Here is a 21,584-nt window from a genome sequence, read left to right on the forward strand (position 1 = left end):
TTTGAGACCTCTTGAAATCATAATTAAAACTTTCTTGTACAATTTAAGACCCTGGGTCCCTAAACTAAGGTGATACTGTAATTTTTGACCCAGGTATGCATTTAAAGGTTACAATTAAAAGCAATCAGTAACTTTCCATTCACTGATGGGAATTCAAAACTTTGCATGCAAGAGATGTTTGAGAGTAAGACCGCAAATATTGTGAGAACGTAAAGTACACATTCCTGCACAACTGGCTGCCAAAAAGAAAAGAAAAAAACAGGTTTAACTGGTGTTTTTAACTGTCAGGAGGGAGGGCGCTTGCTCAAACGGGTCACATGGAGGGGTGTGTGTGTGATGTCGGCAGAGCAGTTTCTTATTTTCACCTCCCTTCCCCCAGCAGCTCCTTTTTTTCCCTCTAATGATCAGAACAGCAGAGCAGCACAGCATCACTGTACGTGCAAAAAGAATGAACGTCTTTGAGGAATAGGAGTGGGCCACCTTGCCTAGCTCTGCAACGCATCACGTCTCAGTCAGCGTTTAATTAAAGAGAGGCTGGTAACAGCCTCAGGCATTCAAAATGTGAATGGGGAAATGTCTGAAGCCATGGTCAAACTGGGAGAGAAAATCCTCTGTGAACGAGATGAGAAGCAAAGGAGTGGCAAACCATAGGAGGAGGAACAGACTAGAATGGCAGGAGCTATAAAAGGTGCAATGGCAGAGCACACAGCATCTATCTGCAACAGGACAGACAAACTGTAAGCGTTTTATTCAGTCCAAGAGAAAGGTACGTCAAACCAGACATCTGCACATTTCTATCCAAAGCCGTGCTGACGCGATTTGTTCTTCCCAGCAATCCTGGTTTCAGAGCAGCTAGCCATACGAACGTCAACCTGTGTGCGCCTTTTCCTTTTTTGATGATCTGGATGCGAACAAGAATTTACATGAAAAAGCATTTCAGTCTCTTGGGGTGTACTTACAATTAGCTAGTGGCAACACAAAGGCTAAATCTAGATGTAGCAGAGAAGGGAAAAGACAGTACAGTCACCTTTAGTCATGTTTAAAGCTGGTATTAGAAGAGGAATTTGGCTTCAAGTACAAAACACATTTTGAGAAACGTCTCTGGTGTTTTTCTGAAGTATCTTTCATGTGCGACAAAGTCATACAGGTTTGGATTATCATAAAGGTGAGTAAATGACAGAATTCTCATTTTTGGGTGATCGATCACTTTAACATCCGTCTCAGATCATCCATTCACAAATGGTGAAGTTGCTACTAGCTGTAAACAGCAAAAGTGTTTTATATAAAATGCATCAAAAATAAATGACAATAATAGAATAAAAATAGTGCAATATATTATCATGGTAACACTTTATTTAGAGACCGATTCTCACGATTACCTAGTTGTTTATTAGCATGCTTACTACTAGAATATTGGCTGTTTATTAGTACTTATAAAGCACATATTAATGCCTTATTCTGCATGACCATATTTTAGATCCATTAATCCACCTCATATCTAAACTTAAATACCTTTTTAACTAATAAGCAGCAAGTCAGAAACATAGTTAATAGTGAGAATTGGTCCTCAAACCAAAAAAAAATAAAAATAAAGTGACCATTATAGCTGTAATCATCATAATAATACATTTTTATTTTTACTTTTTTAAAATAATATTTAAGTGTAAAGAATTGCTTTTGAGTTGATTAGCAGATGGAAAGTTACTGATATTAAGTAGCAGCTCCTGGATAGTTTTCTTGCCGAACAACACCTCTCTCTATTGGGCATCACTGATTAAGATTAAAGAAATATTTCACCCAAAATTAAAAATTCTGTCATTAACTTACTCTCATTCACAAACGACCTAAAACAGAAAAGGTGATTTCTCAGAATTTCTTACAAAAATTTATTTTAATATGTGAATGAAGACTTGGCCTTTCAAGCTCCAAAATGACAAACAATAATTTAATTGGGGCAAAAATTATTTACTTTAATTTAGGTGCCATTGAAGTGATCCATGACACACACAGTTGTTTTTCATGCAGGGTTTTCACAGTTAAAAGTTAGACTTTCAATAACACCTTATATGAAATTTAAGACCTAAACCTGTGATGGAAATACACATTACATAAATGTAATATTTAATGTGTTAAATGCAAAAAGAAAACAAAACATTAAATCGCTGTCATAAGTGCTATTTATTATTACGATATACAGCAAACTTTATTTCAGCAGGCAATATTCCATAAAAAAATATCCCCAAAAAAACACAGCATCACTGAGATTTTGTGGTGTACGCAATTTATTCATTATTGTTCTATCAGCTTTCACATACTTAAGTCTGCATATTTTTTTATATTTAGTCCAGAAATTATTTACCTTTATTACAGTCAAATTACATAATTCACACTGCAATATTTCAACTGCAATAAATATTGCTACAAGATTACTGTTTAAAATACATTTGAGTATACAAATAAGAAATGCTGAGAGGGGGGAATGCATACTTTTAAACATACTGAACCACCAGTAGGCGGCGTGAGTGAGAGGGAGTCATTCATTCAACAGATTTGTTCAAAACCACTGAATCATTCAGTAACAAAACACCCTGTTGCTTGGATAATGTGCAATGCTTCTGCTGTGATCTTTGTTTGGAACTATTTTCATTGGTGAAACGGAAAACAAAACAGTAAATAGTGTCTAAAAATGTAAGTAACTTCGGAAGTATTTGACTAAACTAAAATCAATGTGACATCTGCAATAGAGACATTCAGCAAAATAGCTTCCTTTTAATTGTATGTTACTTAAAAGGGATAAATTGTCAATATTCACTTACCCCCATGGCGTTCAAAACCCGTAAAAGCTTTGTTTGTCCTCGGAACAAAATTTAAGATATTTTGGATGAAAACCGGGAGGCTCTGTCACATTGACTGCAAAGTAAATTGCAGTGTCAAGGTCCATAAAAGTATTAAATAAAAAAGCCAAAATAGTCCATCTGCCATCAGTGGTTCAATCTGAATCTTATGAAGCGACGAGAATACTTTTTGAATGCAAAGAAAATAAAAATAATGACATTTATTCAACAATTCGTCTCCTCTCTGTGTCAGCGTAGCGCCATTTTGAAAAGCATCCGATGGACGCAAAGTGCGTACGCTATTCTCGGTCATCAGTAACGCATAGATACGCTGTTTCCGTTCAAATCAGCGCAAATAAACGTACAATATGCATCCATGCGTTACTGATGACAGAGAATAGCGTACGCACTTTGCGTCCAAATTCAGATTGAACCACTGATGGCAGATGGACTATTTTGAACTCCGTAGCGGCCGACAGCGATGTCTTTTTGCGTGGCATTAACAAACGTCAACAACCGGTGAATGGAGGACGCGGTGATTAGAGCGGTTTTTGTGATGTGTCGTGGGTTTCATGATAACGGAGATGGAATGTAAACGCACAATTTAAGCGATTGCAAGAGGAAAAAGTTGGGCTAAGAGACTAAATTTCAATGACAACTTGCAGTGTTACATATCATCGAAGCTGAGACAAGAACAACAGTGCAGACTACAGGCAAATGCAGTTATCGCCGTTTTCTATGTTTGTGGAGTAAATGTTTACATTGCTTTTTAAAAATGCTGGGTAGCCGGTGTTTCGCGTGCGTTTGGCCAGTCAGTGTACATTTGCATTACTGATAGTTCCTAGAAGTAGGGGCCAATTTAGTTCCTCTAAACAGAGTTCCTAGAACTAAAACCATTCCTAGTTCCTATTTCCACGCCAAAAAGTGGGTAGTTCCACAATTAGTTTGGGTACTATGCGTGACGATAGGGCCTTTTGCACCGCAGGAACATTTTCAATGACATTCAAACTCACATTAGACACTTAACATTGAATAAAGCACATATTCAATACCTGAGATTATAGCGGTCATAGTTTGTATGTTTTGTTCCAGCAGCGACGTCACAGAAATAAGAGCCATTTCTAAAATAGAAACTTTGCATGTCACTGTTGCAGCTGGTTAAGATTATAAAGGGCTAGTTAAATTCATCTCAGCCAACAAAAATCTAAAGAGCGTTCCTGCCCTTAGGGATATTTTACAAGCCCTGCAGTATTTACCGTCATTCAACCTAGCCATACTTTCAGCTACCAAGAAGAATGTAACACCAAGATCCATGTACAAATATGCAAATGGAAATATGCACAAATATTACAAATTTTCCCTTTTTTATTTGCAGGTTTCCACCTATCTGGACTCACTGTTTACTCTGGGAGGTTTGACAAATCTAACGAACCCAAAGAGATCATGCGATGGAAGCAGAGGCAGAGATACTGCAGTGTGGCCCTTTTCCTCATTGTGCTTGTGTTTGTGGGAGGTCTTGTTATTCAGGGTCAATGGCCTAGTCAAATCACCCAGGAGAAGTTTGCTGCTCAAGGACTCCAAACCATGAAAACCTTCCCCATGATGAATCCAACCAAGTTGAGGGAGCTTAACGAGTCCTCTTCACCACTAAATTCAAATGAAAATGTCATCTCAGATTTGGATGAAAGTTTGCAGCAGGGATTGGAAAGCTCCTTGCTTTCGAACATCAGTTCAAGCGAAGAGCTGAGAGTGGCCAGGTTACTTAAAGAGGAGCCTTACGAGTACATCCTCAACGAGCCGAACGCATGTCTGCTGCGAGCTCCTTTCTTAGTGCTTTTGATTACGGTTGAGCCCAAGAATACGGACGCCAGGGACGCCATCAGGAAAACGTGGGCAAATGAAAGCGTGGCTGGGGGTTTGGGTTTTGTCCGCCTTTTTTTCATAGGTGTAAACACAGAAAGAAATGGCAGCAAACTGCAGCACACAATAGAGGAAGAAAGTCATCGCTATCATGACATCATTCAGCAAGATTACAGGGATACTTACAACAACCTTACCCTAAAAACGCTGATGGGGATGTACTGGATCACAAAGTACTGTCCCGAGGCCAAATACGCCATGAAGACAGACAGTGACATGTTTGTCAACACAGAATACCTCATAGAAAAACTCCTAAAGCCCAAAGGGCAACTAACACAGAAGTATTTCACAGGACTTCACATGTCAGACTTCTCCCCAAACCGAAACAAAGAGAGTAAATGGTACATGCCCCCAGAAGTGTACCCTGGTAGTCGATACCCCACCTTTTGTTCTGGGACTGGATATGTCTTCTCAGGCGATGTGGCCCGAAGGATATACGTGGCATCACTGACCATACCCAGACTGCATTTAGAAGATGTTTATGTGGGTATGTGTCTCGCTAAACTGAAGATAGAGCCAACGCCACCACCAAATGAACTGCTGTTCAATCACTGGCGAGTGCCCTACTCTAGCTGTAGGTACAGCGACCTGATCACCTCTCATTGGTTTCAACCCAATGAGATCATCCAGTACTGGCAGCACCTGCAGAGCAACAAGCACGATCCCTGCCAAACGTCTGGGTAGAAGGTTCAATAAACAGATTCCGTCTGCTTTGGAGGTTTTATCATCAAGTTGAATAGACCTGTAATATTTCACATTCTGCCAAATACAACAGATTGAAGTTCTTGTTCTGAGGGTTCTGGACAACCTTACCTGGGTTTTTTTTTTTTTTGATGATTATTTTTCCACTTATTGTAATCTTAAAGACCTTCACAAGCCTGACTGTTTAAATGGGTATACAATATTCAGTTGTGGTTTAAATATGATAACTCTTACAGGATTGTAAATTAACAAGATACTGAAAGATAATACACTTATTTTGGTCCAATCAACTCATTAAAGGAACACAAGTATAACATTTATCATTCAAACTGATAAAACAAAATGATGACTATGGGGGGTCTTTTGGCAGAACATTAGGACATTAAGATGGGTAATGAATAATATCTTACGGCTAAACAAGTCCAAATATTACACGATAGTAAACCATTTACTCTCAAAATACAAAGTATTGGCCATGTAAGTACTCAATGCTGGACAGTGGTTTACTTGCAAATTGTAGTCGGTTACTGATTACCAATTACACGAGAGAAGTTGTAGCTTGTAACGTAATCTACTGGATTACACATAACTACTTTGAATACGTATAGATTACTTTTGACCCAAACACATTTCTATTCTGCTATTAAGACCCTGAGGTACATTAAACATTACAGTATGCCACAGTTTCCCAAATTGGGATTCGCGATTGAACTGCAGAGGGTTTGTTGTGAGTTGAGGAAAAGCAACTTATTAACTTGTAAAAATTAGTAATTAAACTAATTATCAAAATTAAAAAAATTTTTTGAAAAAAGATGAATTGGGGTGCATCAGTAAACTATGCAGGGCTCTACACTTTTCTTTTTAGGTGCGCTTGTGCAAAAATGTGTGTCAAAAATTTAGGAGCACCTTCAAATCAATAATCAAAAATTCTGATCAGAAATTAACCTTCCCATTACGAGGTGATATTTGACTCAGTGATTTACAGGGAATTTAGTTTTTACCTTTGTAATGGCATTTTAATAATTCATTAAAAGTATGTAATCTTATTTCAAATGTAAAAAATAAGCTTTTTGTTATTTCTAATTAAAACAACGGAATAAAAACAAGTAGAATAAGATACCAATCAAATGAAATCAGTATTTAAGAAATAAATTTGTACTACAGAGGTGGCACAGAACACCACAAGTGGCTTGTAGGTGTATTTTCAGATGTTTAATGAGGCTCAGAGGTTGCATAAGTGCAATCAAATTCATAAATTCATGTTGAGGTTCATGTTTTAAATATACAATTTTGAATGTAGAAATATTAAATGATTTAAATAACAGAAAAGATACGTTAAAAATGTAACTGAAACTGCCGGTAGGTGGTGGTACGTCACTGATTTTATCACTGAATCATTCATTTAATTGATTCGTTCGAACGGCTGATTCATTCAGGAATGAAGTATGTGACTGTCTTTTGAATCATTGACTCACTAGATTCGTTTAAAAATGCAGTTCACTCATAAACGAAACACCGCTGTGTTTGAATGGAGATGCACAGCGGCTTGGCTGGGACTTTGTTTGAAACTATTTTAGAGCAAAATAATATAGTTTAATGAACTGTTGTATTAAATCAATATCACATTTGCAAACTCCCTTAATAATAAGCTGTCACTCATCTTAGTTCATCGCGATCTCACTAAACTCGAAGCTCCTTACACTGCACAATGAATCTCTTATTTACACTCCGTCTATACTTTTGTTACAATGAGAGAATACGTCTTTGATGCATTACTGGGATGGTGCAGGGATGGTGATGGCGCAGTGGATAAGACACATGCCTTTGGTGTGAGAGACCAGGGTTCGAATCCACTGTGAGACACCAATGTGTCCCTGAGCAAGACACTTAACCCCTAGTTGCTCCAGAGGCGTGCAACCTCTGACATATATAGCAATTGTAAGTCGCTTTGGATAAAAGCGTCAGCTAAATGAATAAATGTAAAATGTAAATGTACTCAACGCTGTAAAAACACACAAGTACGCTAGAAACCTTTAAAGCTCACTCGGCGCAAACACAAATATGCTGATCGGGTCAGTCGCACTGGTGCTCCTAAATATTTGTTCATAGTCGCACGCCGTAGTTTTGGTCGCACTGTAGAGCCCTGCAATGAATAATTTACTACCACTGTGTGAATGTAGCCTAATCATGTAATCTGATTATGAGCATTTTAAAACAAAATGATCAAATTGCAAGTATTTAATATCTGGAATCCAATTAAGTAATCCAGATTACATGTAATCAGTTACTACACAGCACTGTTAATACCACAACCAGCAAAGGGACGAGAAGAAAAAGTTAAATCAAAAAGAACCTTTTCAGACATTGAAGTTAAAAGCTAGGAGATCTCAGGAATGAGTGATGATTTTTGTTTATTTTTACTCTAAACTTGGTTATTTTTTGTGGTTTTTTTGGGAAACATTGCCCAAGCATAAAAATTTACAGTGAATGTGTAAAACCATGAGGTGGACACATGCTGTTCACCATCAACGGCTAAACATAATGAATATCAGTGGTCACATGGTACAAGTTTAACAAGTCTAACAAGTTTTTAAATATGTGTTCTACAAGTTGGAATCTCATAATTATGACAGGCTATGAACACACCTACACATGTTGGCTAATTATATGTCTCACAAAATGAATAATACTCTCACCTGTGGAAAGCTTGTGTCACGCTCCCTGAGGAAGGCTTACCCCAAACATTGTAGAGTTCTTTAAACTGAAATCTATGGCACTCTTACTAGTTAAAAAACCTTAATTATCCATCTTTTTGGAGTTGGACTATGCTGAACTCTTCCACCTGGGGAGCACCCTACCATAGGACATGGTTTAGAGCAGGGGTTGGCAACCAGTGGCACGCAGATGGATAATCACTGGCATTCATACAGATAATTTGCACTATATATTTCTCACCCATTTTGGTGTAGTTTGTGAATCATTTGCACTGCTTGTATTTTTGTTGCCCAAGACACTTTTTTCACAACTTGCTGCACGGTGTGTGTTTGTTGTTCATACTCTGAAAACATATTTTTTCTGGATACTATTTTGTTATTAAATAGCACTGTTTCCATTTTTATATTCCCTAAATGTATTTTTGGAAACATCTATATTGTTAGGAAAGTAAATAGACCTGTTTTTCACTGAAAAGCGCCTGTAATAATATTGTAATAAACGGCTATAACTTGCTTGGGGAATGTTATAATGTACACAATATTATTTGGAAATGTAAAACACAGATACAACTTAAAGAAAAAAAATTCAAACTTCAGGAGGTTCTGTTTGAGTACACCCAATTATTGCTTGCGTTTTTCTTTGTTTTTCTCTAAGAATGAACGAATTTCCAGAATAAAGGGAAATTGGGACTTTAAATGAGCTAGACTGAAACTTCAAGTTCTCCTGTTTATAATGACTGCTAGAATAGGTCTGAAACAAAGAAAAGTACAGGCGTGTCAGGTGCATTTCTCTCAAACTCATCCAGTATAATTGAGAGGAAAGTGACGCACATTGGGTTCATCTAAAATGCCACTCCCTCAAGTTTGGGAGATGTTGAATGTTTAAAAACAATATACAATTGTTCAGGCACGTCAAACTTCTTTTTACCATAGAGCGAAGAAGAAACACTTTGCTGAGGTTAGGACACGCCAAGATAGTTTTTGTTCATTGCCATGGCCACCTCTCCACGTTCGTGTTTAAAGGGGTCATATGATGCGATTTCAAGTTTTTTTCTTTCTCTTTGGAGTGTTTCAAGCTGATTGTGCATAGAGAAGATCCCTGAAGTTGCAAAGACTAAAGTCTCAACACCAAAGAGATATTCTTTATAAAAGACTCTGCCACGCCCCCCTAAAACGGTTCATTCAAACACGCCCCCACATGTCTACGTCACGATGTGGAAATAATTGCGTAATGCCGCCCAAATGTTCAATCAAAGAAAGAAGGGGTGGTTTCAGTAACGGCAGTAGTGTTGATGCAGCCATGAGAGGGAGACGCTGTGTGTTTCTGTGTGAAAGCAAAAGAACTTTATTTGGCCTTCTGAAAGTAGATGCAATTAGGAACTGACTTACAACAGAACAGCACAACCCAGATGTTATCACAACGCACTTTATGGACGACCATTTCGGGAACCTAGGAGAGGAGGTAATTCTGACTTTGCTATGACAATCTGGCGCTTCTGAATCAGCGACTGTATGTTATTTGTTATTAGTTTAAGTATTTGCTATTGACTGCTGCAGAGTTTTGCGCTTCATGTGTGTATGTGTGAGAGAGAGCGAGAGCACATTACCTTATTTTAAAGTGTTACCAATTCATTATACAAATGGATGTATTTGGCACACAAAATGAGATACCAGAGACACTCTCTCACCATTTAATTAGCTACATGAAAAAGTACCTGAATGACATCTTGCACATTCTGCCTAACATCTCCTTTTGGAAGTCATATAGATAAGAAACATAATAAAGGTAAGTGATAAGACGCTTTGGATTAACTATTTTATTCACAACATAAATGTCTTAAAAAACCTTATAGGGTTATGGTAACCAAATCAGTCCTTAGCTAGATCAAGCTTTGATCTCTATAAACCAAACTATCACTTTAATGAAATTATTTTTTTCCCACTAATAAAATTATTGTATCATTAGCTAGCTCCACACTGGAGAGCAGCTTTATAAAAGAAAATCAAGCTGTCATTCTAACTGAAAGCGACACTGACTCTGGTTTTTCATGTTTAATACAGTAACGCAGCTTGAATTAAGGCTATTGCATAAAGTACTATATAAATAAAGATGAACTGAACTGCAGAGCTCATGCAAACATCCACATCGTTGTAATCAGATGCATTTTTAACTGCTGCTTTCACACCGCTGTCAGTTTTTGTTGTGTTTATTTCGTTACTGAGAGGAAAGCGTGCAATATATTTACATATTCATCCAAACGCTGCTTAGGTTCGGATAAATTTGCTCTGAAGCGCTGTGTGTCTTTTGAATTGGATCCAGGAGGGCTGAACTACATTCTTGCGCTACAGCGCCACGCTGGTCAAACCGCATTATTGCAGGCTCTTACATTAGATAATATGAGATCAAATGACTACTCGACAACAAAAGTGTCAATTTGATTAATGTCAACTAATCGTTGCAGCCCTAGTGCAGAATCGCCTCTAGTCCCGTCTTACGCCAGACCACGTTAACATGTTAAATTCACTGAACAAATGCGCATGGTCTAAGTAAAACGAGCATGGTTTTGATTTAGACAATATAGCCAAAACATTTTTAAAAGCCGTTTTAATGCTATTCCTGGATAAACTTTCCTATTGTTTTTGACTTGTATTTTAATGTTGGCTAACGTTATATGAAAATGAAGAATTCTGCATTGCTCCAGCCGATCTGAATAAATAAGCTATGCACTGTTTTATGTTGAGTGTATGCTCTTCATTTTTTCTGTTTAACGACCACCTAAAATTAAATGATAATGCGAGGCAAGCATACGGCATAATCATGACCTATATTTAGGGATCTGACTGTGATTCAAAGGTTAGTTTCAAGTGTAGGCTGTTATATAGACATACGCATATTTTTTTTCTTTTGCCATTTTTGAGGGATTTCTAGCTTTTAGATACAAAACTTCCGTTTACACGACAGTCAAACTAGTCGTAGAGCACATCCCTATCTAGGAGCTGTTGTTGTTATGTAAGTTTCATTCATAATATAATATTTACTGTACAAAATTGAATATCGGTATTGTCCCTTATAACTGGTAGTATAACAATCCTGTAAGCAAAGCCTAATTTTGCTCATCTTGTGAGCGAATAACATGGAAACAAACGTGCAAATGTAACATTAACATGACAGTAATTTGAACGTAGCTTTTGTAAAAATATATAGCAGAACAAATGTGGGAAACAAGTTGGCTCACACATCCCTACTTAAGGCCAAACGATTTGTCATTCCCTGATGTTTAACAGCAGTAAAGATTTTGCTTTGAGAGAAAAACCAACAACTTGCGCAACCATGAAACGTTTGTTAGAGCACGGCCAAGTTGCAATTTTAACAAAGACAAAACCCAGTTAGCAACATGTAGTGATCGACCGATATTGATTTTTTATAACCGATACCGATACCAATTATTTGCATGTCTATGTGCCCGATAACCGATATGCAGAACCGATATTTATTTACTGTTATAAAGTAAATAAATGACTGCGTGAAGTAAGTCCATACTTCACTTTGGTTTTTCCTCCTTTCAGTCATCTTAACAAAAAATGTTTTGAGAATTAGCAGTCTTTCACGCAGGGCTCTAGACTCATTCTTCCCACTGATCTCACTTTTGCGCACGAGCACATAATTTGGTTGCAATTTGTTTTTGCTACAACATTTGATTAATCAATGCATGCTGATGAACTTTTATCATAGTTTATAGTTATATGGTAACGAAAGTTTTCAGCATTCAACTCGTTCTTTTTCATCTGTATTATTTTTTATTTAAATTTTGTGAACAGGAATTCCTTTTTTCGTGCGCTTTTGGTGTCACATTTTACAAGAAAAGATCATTGTCTGTTTTGCTTATATCTATACACCTTTAACTTTTTAAGACTAAAACAAAAGATGGATTCATTGTTATTCTTAATTAAAAAGCGCAACAACAATAAAACAGTACGTTGACAATGAAAAACTCTTACATAACATTTATCAACAAAAACGAATAAGACGAGGCATGGCATAGGACACACCACATGCTGTACTATATACCTAGTATATTACAGAATGTTTAGCAAACTCTGAGGAAGCAAATAAATATTAATATATATTTTTTTTTAATTAAGGAAAGCCTCCATAGCATAACCTGAGGTAAACAGCAAAGATAACAAGCTTCTCAAAACGAAAACAAAAAGAAAAGTAAAACTAAACTGGCTGTAGCTGACAGGAGTTTTTTCTACAAGAATACCACCACGTTCACCTTCTCTGGTTTAAGAAGCGGTCTTTTACTTTAGTTTGAAAACAAATCCATCCGTTGCGCTCCATCCGCGACGCGCACCTTCACGCTCGTGCTGACGCGGCGAGTATAAACCAGGCTCTACCCACTAAGCTCTCGGCTGAAAGCACCTCTCTTCACGTGATCAGTGAAATCTGACTCCTGCTATAATGTGCTGCGGCTGGCAGCGCGCGCTGTATGAAGCAGACGCTTTGGAGCAGCGCAGACCTGGCACTCGTACAAATGCGACCACGTCAAATTTGAACTCGCAAACAATTACCATTTTGGTCGCAGTCTAGAGCCCTGTCATGTTAAATTTAATCTTCGTATTACAACAATAAAAAACATTTTATTTATAAAAAGCTTTAGCAGCAACACTCATATTAGCAGTAAGCAAAATTAACATAGAAAGTCTAATGTTTTCAAATGGAGAAAATAAAGGAAAGGAGTCATATCAACTTCATTTTTAACTACAGTTTTAGTAGGTTTATAAGCTGTTTAATAGGATAAAGAGTGAAGAATAATTCACTGGATAATGTTAATTCACGGAATAATATTCTCTGGAATATTGGAATATAACAAGCATTGTATTATTGCATTTCTCAACTGGCATGCTCTAAATTATGCTGCTGACAGCGCGGTTTATCTATGCCTTTACACAGAACTATAGGCTACTCAAACTGCCATCGATCGCGGAGATAATAAATAATTAATTTCCATAGAGTTGTATTAATTTAGATGTTTATAAACGAAATAATGGTTATATAGTAAGTGTTAATACAATTTAGGGTGCTTCAAAAAAGTGAATCTTGTTAAAAGCATTTCTTGAGCATCAACCCGCTGAGTGAACTGCAATATGAAAGCGGCTTCACGAGACTAATGATGAGCATATAGACAACAGAGAGAGAATTACATTCAATGCTTTTCTTTCCAACATGCAATCATTCATGGCTGTATTATTTAATTCATGCAAAGTTACGTCTTTATTGGGAGAGGACTTGACGGATTATCTATGTGACTCCAACTTCACGAGACTAATAGACCACAGAGAGAATTAAATTCAGCGCTTTTATTTCCACCATGTGCTAATTCATGGCTGTGTTATTTCAGGCAAAGTTATAGCCTATCTTTATAGGGACAGGGCTTGACAGAGTATCTTATTTATCATATTTCTTAGAGCCAAGTTGCATTTAAACTATATATCAGGCATTTATGTAATACATCTAATTTGTGCATTAATGGCTGTAATATTAAATAGTTTACTAACTACAGCAAATCAAGTACCTGCACGCCGTTGCTGTCTCGTCTCCCCTCAGATGCGCTGCAATTGCGATCCTGCGCGCAATTCTGAAAACGTCCACAAGATGGCGGTGTTTATCGGGGAATCCGATATTACAAAACCGATATTCGATTATGGAAAAATGCTTAAATATCGGGAAAAATATCGGTAAATCGATATATCGGTCGATCTCTAGCAACATGTCATACACAGCGTGCATAGTCTAACAGTAACCAATTCCTTCTCAAATACAGGCAGAAAACCCAAAACTTGCAAGCAAATAAAGAAACGGACATAGCACAGATTTGCAAGTCAACACAAACATGTTTTTCATGATCCTAGACCTAAACTTTAACTTTCCAATGAACTGGAATAAATGCATCTAAAAGAATAAATCAGTGTGTTTGCTCCACAAAGGGACCGCCTCACTACTGACTGTTCAGCACAGATTTATCACAAACAAACAGGAACTTACCGTCACCGACTTCAGCGTCATGCCGTGATATGTTCCCATAGTGTCAATTTTGAAACCCTCCGTTTCTGTAAAAAAAAAAAAAAAAAAAAAATTTCTAAACCATTAACAGCTCTTAAACACTATTTTTTCCCAATAAGCCTCAATTCCATTTCGGGGGACTTTGTCATCATAATAAACAGATGATACACTTAATGATCTCTTCACAGATTCATCAACAATGACATGCTGGTTGTAACAAAACTACAATTTTCTGAATTCATTTTTATTCTGAAACATGTTACGCCTCTAGATCAGTTTCCCAACCTGTTGGTCACAAACCCCAAAGAGGTTCTCATGCAGGTTGTCAAGCCAAAGATTTAAAAGGAACTAAAGAGGAACTTTTTGTTTTAAATCATCTGCACAGGTATTTTCTGTATGGCCAATTATTCATCATTTTCTGCATCTAAGGTCAAAACTAAAGCTGATGAAATCCAACTTACCTTCTTTTCCTTTGAATCGCTCCTGATCGTATCTGTTGTAGGCAGCTGGGACTGGCTGTTTGTTTCTTATTGCTGGATCCTATGGGGTAAAAATTTAATTGGAGTGCATTAAAAAAAGAAAATAAAAAAAGTCTGTTAGCTCCTATGTTAAGAAATATTTTTTATTTGCTTCATTTTTTATTTTAATTTAATATTAATCACAATAAAACTATTCATAATTATAATGAACTGATCAAAGAGGACATGAATTTTAATGCTCACGTGACGTTGCTGTGCTAAAATTGTAATTATAATTTTAATGATAAAAAATCATCAAGTAAATAAAATAATTGATAATTTCTTAAAAAAAAAAAAAAAAAAAGTATTCTCTGCTTTCAAATGCTGGAGTGGTGTGTATTAAGTAGCTTAATAACATAACGTAATATCATATATATGCTTTATAACACAATCTTGAGATTTTGCGCATGTGGCCTTCATGCAGCTCACATTCTGCGGTCATTACGGGTTTTTTTTTTTTTAACAATCGCTACAAGCACAATTTTTCAAAACTTCACACAGTGAGCACAACAGCAGTCTATGTGGGTTAAACTGTGGTCCGTTTATCATTGCTTTGGCAACAAATGCATTCAGTGGCTACAGCTTTGAAATGACAAACTCTTCTGTGTCAGACACAAACACAGGCAAATTTGCATGTTTATATACTCTTTTACAAACTAGGGTGGGACGATATGGCCAAAAAAAATTATAATTCTCAATTTTTCACATCAGTTGATGTTGATAATTATCACTATAAATTTATTTCAAAAAACTATTTTTTTCTTTCAAGTTTAAAAGCAGATTTTTGCTCCCAAGTGAAGGTTGTAGAAACCAGACCGTACACAGAACTATCTACACAAATTAGGAATAATTGGACAATGTAGCATATGTACTGCAGTTAATTCTAATTAGTACAGTACGTCACTATTGTTTTGTAATGAAATTTTACAGAAGAAAACATTGTAAAATGCTACCTGGTGTTAGTGTTTTTTACATCATTGTTTTAGGAGTGAAAAAGTGTTTATTGGTTGAAAACCTGTGCTAGTGTTTTGGAAGAATGGCTTGATTTGAGACATGTATAAAGTGTTTTGTTGGTTTAAGGCAAATTTGAAGTGTAAAATTAACTGCTGTGCAAAGATGAAACTTGGTTAGGACCGCTGTTTGAAGAGTTCTGAAAAAGCACTGAGAAATGTCCTAGATAGTGTCCTAGAAACTGTTCAAAAAACATGATTTTAATATACAGCTGATAAGGAAACAGCACAAACATCCACACACTAATAAAGCGGCTCTGTGGTGTACTCACCGCCTGAGTTTGGTTCTGGGTCTGTCTCTGTTCAGGGGCCCGACCTTCCTCCCGTGCCTTCACCGATTGTAGAATGGCAAATATATTTTTGGAGAAATTCTACAAATCAAAACATCATCATGTTCAGGAGTTCATATTCTTTAAATATGGTAAATAAACATTTACCTTCTTTTGTGCACAACTGATTTTAAAAGAAAGCATAGCAGGGAAGAAAGAAAAAAACATCACAAACATGACTTTTAACCAAGTTACAAGTTTAACCAACCATACGAAATTCAACCTAACAAAATAACAGTACAAGATAACAGCTGTTTGACCACCGCCACCTGCAGGCCAACTCTTTTATATCTCATTACCACCACAAACACGAGTTACAACAAGTGTGAAATTTGAATTAGACAATAGTTTAAAAAATATATTATATTTTTGGAATAATTTAATGCCCAATTAAAATTACGTACATCTGGATTTTACAATTGTTTCAATTATTTAATTACTTTAAATTTAACTAAATAGTTTGTAATGTAAATGCTTATATATATATATATATATATATATATATATATATATATATAAAAAAAAAAAAAAAAAAACAATGGCCCAACTCATCTGTGTCCAACAACTTAAAATATATTTTTTGTATTTTTGTTGCCACCAATGTGCATCAGTTGCAAATTTAGCTGCAAATTTTTACAGCACAGTTCCTTGATTATTACGCCGGAATGAGAGTATAGTTCCTAGCCATATCGGCCGAATTATGAGTGGATTCGAAAACGGTAAAACTCAACTGTTTAACTCTTGGGGAGCTGGAAAATGAGCTATGACTATTTTTCAAAAATAGTGGCGTGTTCCTTTAACTGGATACACAATTTGATTAAATGTTGATTTATTAATTCAAATACATTATTGTGGCAGCAAAGTAAATAGAAAGAGACATTAGGAAAGCAAAGCTTAACGTCCATGATGGCATTTATTTTTATTGTTTTTAAATATATATGTTAATGCATAAAATGGACAGCCTGTTTTTTTGTCAATAAAATTAGAGTGCCTCCTCGTACCTTGCCGCTGCTCTGTAAAATCGTCGTCCTCGTCCGCCACACTCTCTCTCGGCTCACAATGTCTCTGGTCACGTCCACTTCAGCATCCACGAAGCTTCTCTGTTTCTGGGTGATGTCATCGTCCAGATCAGTCTTGATGGTCGAACGCTTCTTGGCCATGATTTTAGCCTTGATAGCAGCGATCTTTTCCACAGACATGGCTTCTGACAGAGACCTAAGATCAGAAGAATAATTAGCTAAACTCATATCTAGGAGAACTAAGCAGTTAAGACATGACAAGCTGTGTGTTAGGCACAATGCACAATTCCTTCAACATTGATTACATTCACTAAACACAGCTTTATTGGATTAACATAACAGTAAATACACAAAAATATTAGAATCACAATATTGAAAATGTAATTGAAAGAATGTAATGTAAAAATTTCAACATTATCGTTTACTGCTGTTCCAAACCTTTATGCATAATTTTTTAATGTGGACAGTTTTGGTCCCCATTGGCTCTCTTTGTTCCATCCATACAATAGAAGTCAATGGAGAACGAAACTGTTTAGTTCCTAACATTCTTCTAAATATCTTCCACAGAAGAAAGTCAGTCATAAAGAACTACTTGCATCACGTCTTCTATGAACTTATTGTTCAATGCACATTTGTTTTCCAACACCGTGTTAAAATGTTCGATCAGTGAGCTCCTACCTGATCTGATCCGTCTGCACAATGCTTTCTTTATGACCCTCGAGACGAGCAGCCAGACGCTCCTTATCCAGACGCACACGCTCTTCATCCTGAGAATCACATGCAGAAATCATGAGAAGTGTCCAAGCATGTTGCTATTCGGCATTTCTTTTTTTTTATTATGTCTCTTACCTCAACCCGAGGTTTTTTTGCCTCTGAAGACACTTCATCTGCCGCCCTTTTAACTGTTAAAATAATTGCAATTTATTGTGATCGTTCAATTAGAGGCACTTTCGACTACTTTAAATATAAAAAAAAATGACATGCCCTAAAATAAAAGATCTTATTATGGCCTATTATGTTTATTTTAATGACAAAAGCACACTCAAATCAAAATAAAGCGCACACACCTTGCGTTGGCCTTTGTAAACCAATCTCAATGGGCGCACTTCTGTCGATACTCGTTGATGATGCTGTAAAATTGTATTAGAAGACAAACAGGTAAGTAATTATGATGTTTTAGTATTGAGTTTGAACAGAGGAATCTCTCACTTACAGCTTTCTCCATTGAGATAAGACAGCAAGTCTTTTCTGTCGGGTCGTCTTACAACAGGGATGTTCTCTGTCTGAAATCACAGAAGCATGCTTACGTTAGGGGTGTGCCATATCATACCGTCCACGATAACACCGTATCAATTTTAAGACTGCATTTATTTGCATGAAGGGGGTCTCAAAAATGGGCACAAAATATTTTACTAACTTATTAATTTTAAGTTAAATTGTGCTTTGTTAGTATAATGTCAGCTAAAATGTTCTGTGTTTTGTATTAGTGTACAATGTTAAAAAATAATAATTTATTCCATGTAGTGTCCATTTCATTTAATAGTGGAGGCAGCCAAGTTATTTGACATATGAACTTTTTTTTTATATAGTAACGCGATAGTTACTTTCCATGGTAATTGGTTACTTTTATAATGATGTCACTCAGTTACTAATAAACAACTATGTTAAATTTCAGGACCTAAAAATGCAAGCCCTTTAAATACAAGGCATTAAAATGCAAGCGCTGTTAATTGCAATGCATCTTTTTTCTATTTGTGGAATTAAGCATGCTTTATGTTTCAAAACCTATTGTCATTATTCTGCTTCCATAGACAGGGGATTAAGCTTTAATTAAAACCTGAATATAAATTGAGTTTAACTTGCATTACAACAGACAACCAGGGAGGGTTTAAATGTGCTTAAATATCAAAAAATAATAATATACTTTAAAATGTGTGCTGTAAACTGTGCTTTTGTACTTACTGCGGCTCTCCGCACATAGGACGGGTGAGGAAGATGCACATTGTTGAGCAGGAAAAGAATAGAGTCCAGAGTGTAGTACTCTTTAGGCTGTCCCTCTTTTCCAGTTCTGGAATTACATTAAATCGCATGTTAGAAAAAAAATACACAAACACCGTTCAAAAGTTTATTCTTTGATAAAGATTACTTGATAAAACACCATAAAGTTTTCGTGCAACACATCTCAATATTTCGTGCAATAATATAACGTTATCTTACACATTTTATCTCCCCAACAGATTCATTTGAAATCCGTTTATAATGCATGTTCGCTAATTCAGAAGCCCGCACACACAGCCCGTGTCTCTGAACGCTTCTCATAGTTTACACGCAGCCGGTCTCGTAAAGCTCTTTTATACTCACGGTCTTGCGCTGGTTCTGCTCCACAAGTCTCTCACGAGCGCATCTGGCAATATGGACGAGGCCTGATGCACGCGCGCAACCTGTGTCAACTCACGCCTGGCTCCGCATTTAAAACGAATGTAAATTAAGTCTAACTGCTTGCCAATCTCACTTGGATGAAATCAAACATTCAGCAAATTTCCCACTTTTTCTTAAAATCCAAAATACTTAAAAATGAGTAAATCAGGCTGTGTAACATGTAATACTTTAATAATTGACTAAAGAAATACAGTTCTTTATTTAGAAAAAATAAACAAATCTTTCCTGTGAAATTCAGTCATTCTGTAAAAGTAGTAATAACATTATAATCTTCCCTGCAGAAAAAAAAAAAGAGAACCCCTCCCAAAACACAAAAGAAACTGTAATGATTTAAGGGTTATGATGGGAATTGTACTGGTTTTAATGTAAACTATAATGGTGTCTGCTGGTATTTGATGCATTCTATTGGTGGGATGTAATCTAGCAGATGGCAACCAATAGAACAACAGTAATTCCTATTGGAATAATAAAAAATAAAACTGCCCAGGTATCGGATCGGTATCGGCAGATACTCTGAATTTTTGGTATCGGATCGGGATTGGTTCTGAAAAAATGGTATCGAGCCACCCCTATTTTTTAATCCACTTATTAAAAAATATACAAAAATTAACCCCTACTGTATGTGTCCAACTTTGGGGTGTGCAATATTGAGAGAGAAAAAAAGCTCTCGATATTTTGGGGGATTTTTTCGATAACGATAATCAGACGATATTTAGTGTGTTATTGTGCTGATATCTGTCTACCGTGGACAACTGCAGTTTTTGATATTCTTCATATTCACATCAGTGATAGAAATTAATCATTTCATATACGTTTAAATTGATTTTTACCTTTTATGGGCAATTTTAGCCATTTTTTTCTAAAAGTGTGCCTCTTTTGAGTCAAATTGATACATTTAATCAGTCCATTAGAATAATGAGACATTTACCTGATGTTACCAAACAAACAAAACCAGTATCATCAAAATTAATCTTTGCAGAAGTTGCATCTGAATGGCATTTAGATGCATTTACACACGGTTTAATGCGGCTCTGAAGGACATGGAGTGCTTTAACCTGCAGTTTCAAATGCATAATGTAACATGTTTCAGCAATGCATTCCTAACATTTATAATGTGTTTATAAACTATTCTCAGAATTGACTTTAAATATGACATGAGATCAGGTGGCGTCACAACAAAACATGATGGTGTGCAGAACAGTTATAGCACCTTGCAAATAAAAAGTACTGTTGTGGTTCCGTAGTACAGTACTAGTACTATATGAGTGTTTACATGTTACTCACTGTACTTTCTCTGGAGATCCTACTTTGTGGTACCATGTTAGTGGTCAGTGTTTGATGACAAGGGTTTAAACTCTCAATTAGAGCAGATGATAATGATTCTACACGGACTTCCAGATACAGAGCACTTTATCATCAGTTCAGCACAACACGAGTGCATCAGTAGCGCATTAGCAGCTAAAGCAGCTCAGATCAAAACAACACGCGCGCACTTACCCCCAAATGACATAGTTAGTCTTCACATTTTTAGGCCAGGAGAATTCTCCGAAAATAACTTCATCCCCTTTCGCAACAATCTCCTTTTTCTGGATGTTGTACTGCCGAAGAACACTCAACACGTCCGCCATGATCGCGCCTCCTCATTACGAGTGTTTAATTTAAGACCCAGCAACGTCTCAGTACAGGACTGCCTCGAATAGCGCCTATCTAAAATTAATAAGTTAAAATGCTTTTTTATCGTATTTGTTTAGCTTCAACCGCATTGGAGACCATATAAGCAGATCAAGTTAAGGGATTTTTATAGGTGGATAAATGTTAAGTATTAAAAAGTATTTAAGACTGAATGCACAGCTCAGGCATATCTGGGGCAGCTACATAGAACAGCCTCAAGTAGCACTGTCAATTATCAACAACACACAGATATATGCATGCATTTTATATTTCTATTCTATTAATACAGACAAAATAGTTAATTTCACATAACTTTTTTTGACTTTAATTTAATAGTTCTTTTTTCATTGTATCACTGTGATTA

The 21,584-nt window shown here is 36.3% G+C and overlaps 2 protein-coding genes across 2 annotated transcripts in view; one reads left to right on the forward strand and one right to left on the reverse strand.

Annotated features, from left to right (window-relative positions):
* The window catches only part of LOC306881349 (parafibromin-like), a 38,893-nt gene extending 17,653 nt beyond the window's left edge, over positions 1-21,240 (reverse strand). The window contains exons 1-10 of the mRNA XM_079435405.1: positions 21,047-21,240; positions 19,073-19,178; positions 18,324-18,393; positions 18,178-18,240; positions 17,960-18,012; positions 17,789-17,877; positions 17,093-17,306; positions 16,035-16,133; positions 14,696-14,774; positions 14,217-14,281 (exon numbers count right to left, since the gene is read on the reverse strand). Coding sequence (XP_079291531.1) covers positions 14,217-14,281; positions 14,696-14,774; positions 16,035-16,133; positions 17,093-17,306; positions 17,789-17,877; positions 17,960-18,012; positions 18,178-18,240; positions 18,324-18,393; positions 19,073-19,178; positions 21,047-21,177 — 969 coding nt within the window. The 5' untranslated portion in view covers positions 21,178-21,240. The remainder of the gene's footprint in view (positions 1-14,216; positions 14,282-14,695; positions 14,775-16,034; positions 16,134-17,092; positions 17,307-17,788; positions 17,878-17,959; positions 18,013-18,177; positions 18,241-18,323; positions 18,394-19,072; positions 19,179-21,046) is intronic.
* LOC306881350 (beta-1,3-galactosyltransferase 2-like) lies at positions 407-6,261 on the forward strand. The gene is made up of 2 exons (XM_079435406.1): positions 407-766; positions 4,210-6,261. The coding sequence occupies exon 2, from the start codon at positions 4,278-4,280 to the stop codon at positions 5,436-5,438; it is 1,161 nt and encodes a 386-aa protein (XP_079291532.1). The 5' UTR covers positions 407-766; positions 4,210-4,277; the 3' UTR covers positions 5,439-6,261.
* Positions 21,241-21,584: the final 344 nt, after the last annotated feature.

This window comes from Barbus barbus (assembly GCF_936440315.1).
Source record: "Barbus barbus genome assembly, chromosome: 15".
NCBI lineage: Eukaryota > Metazoa > Chordata > Actinopteri > Cypriniformes > Cyprinidae > Barbus > Barbus barbus.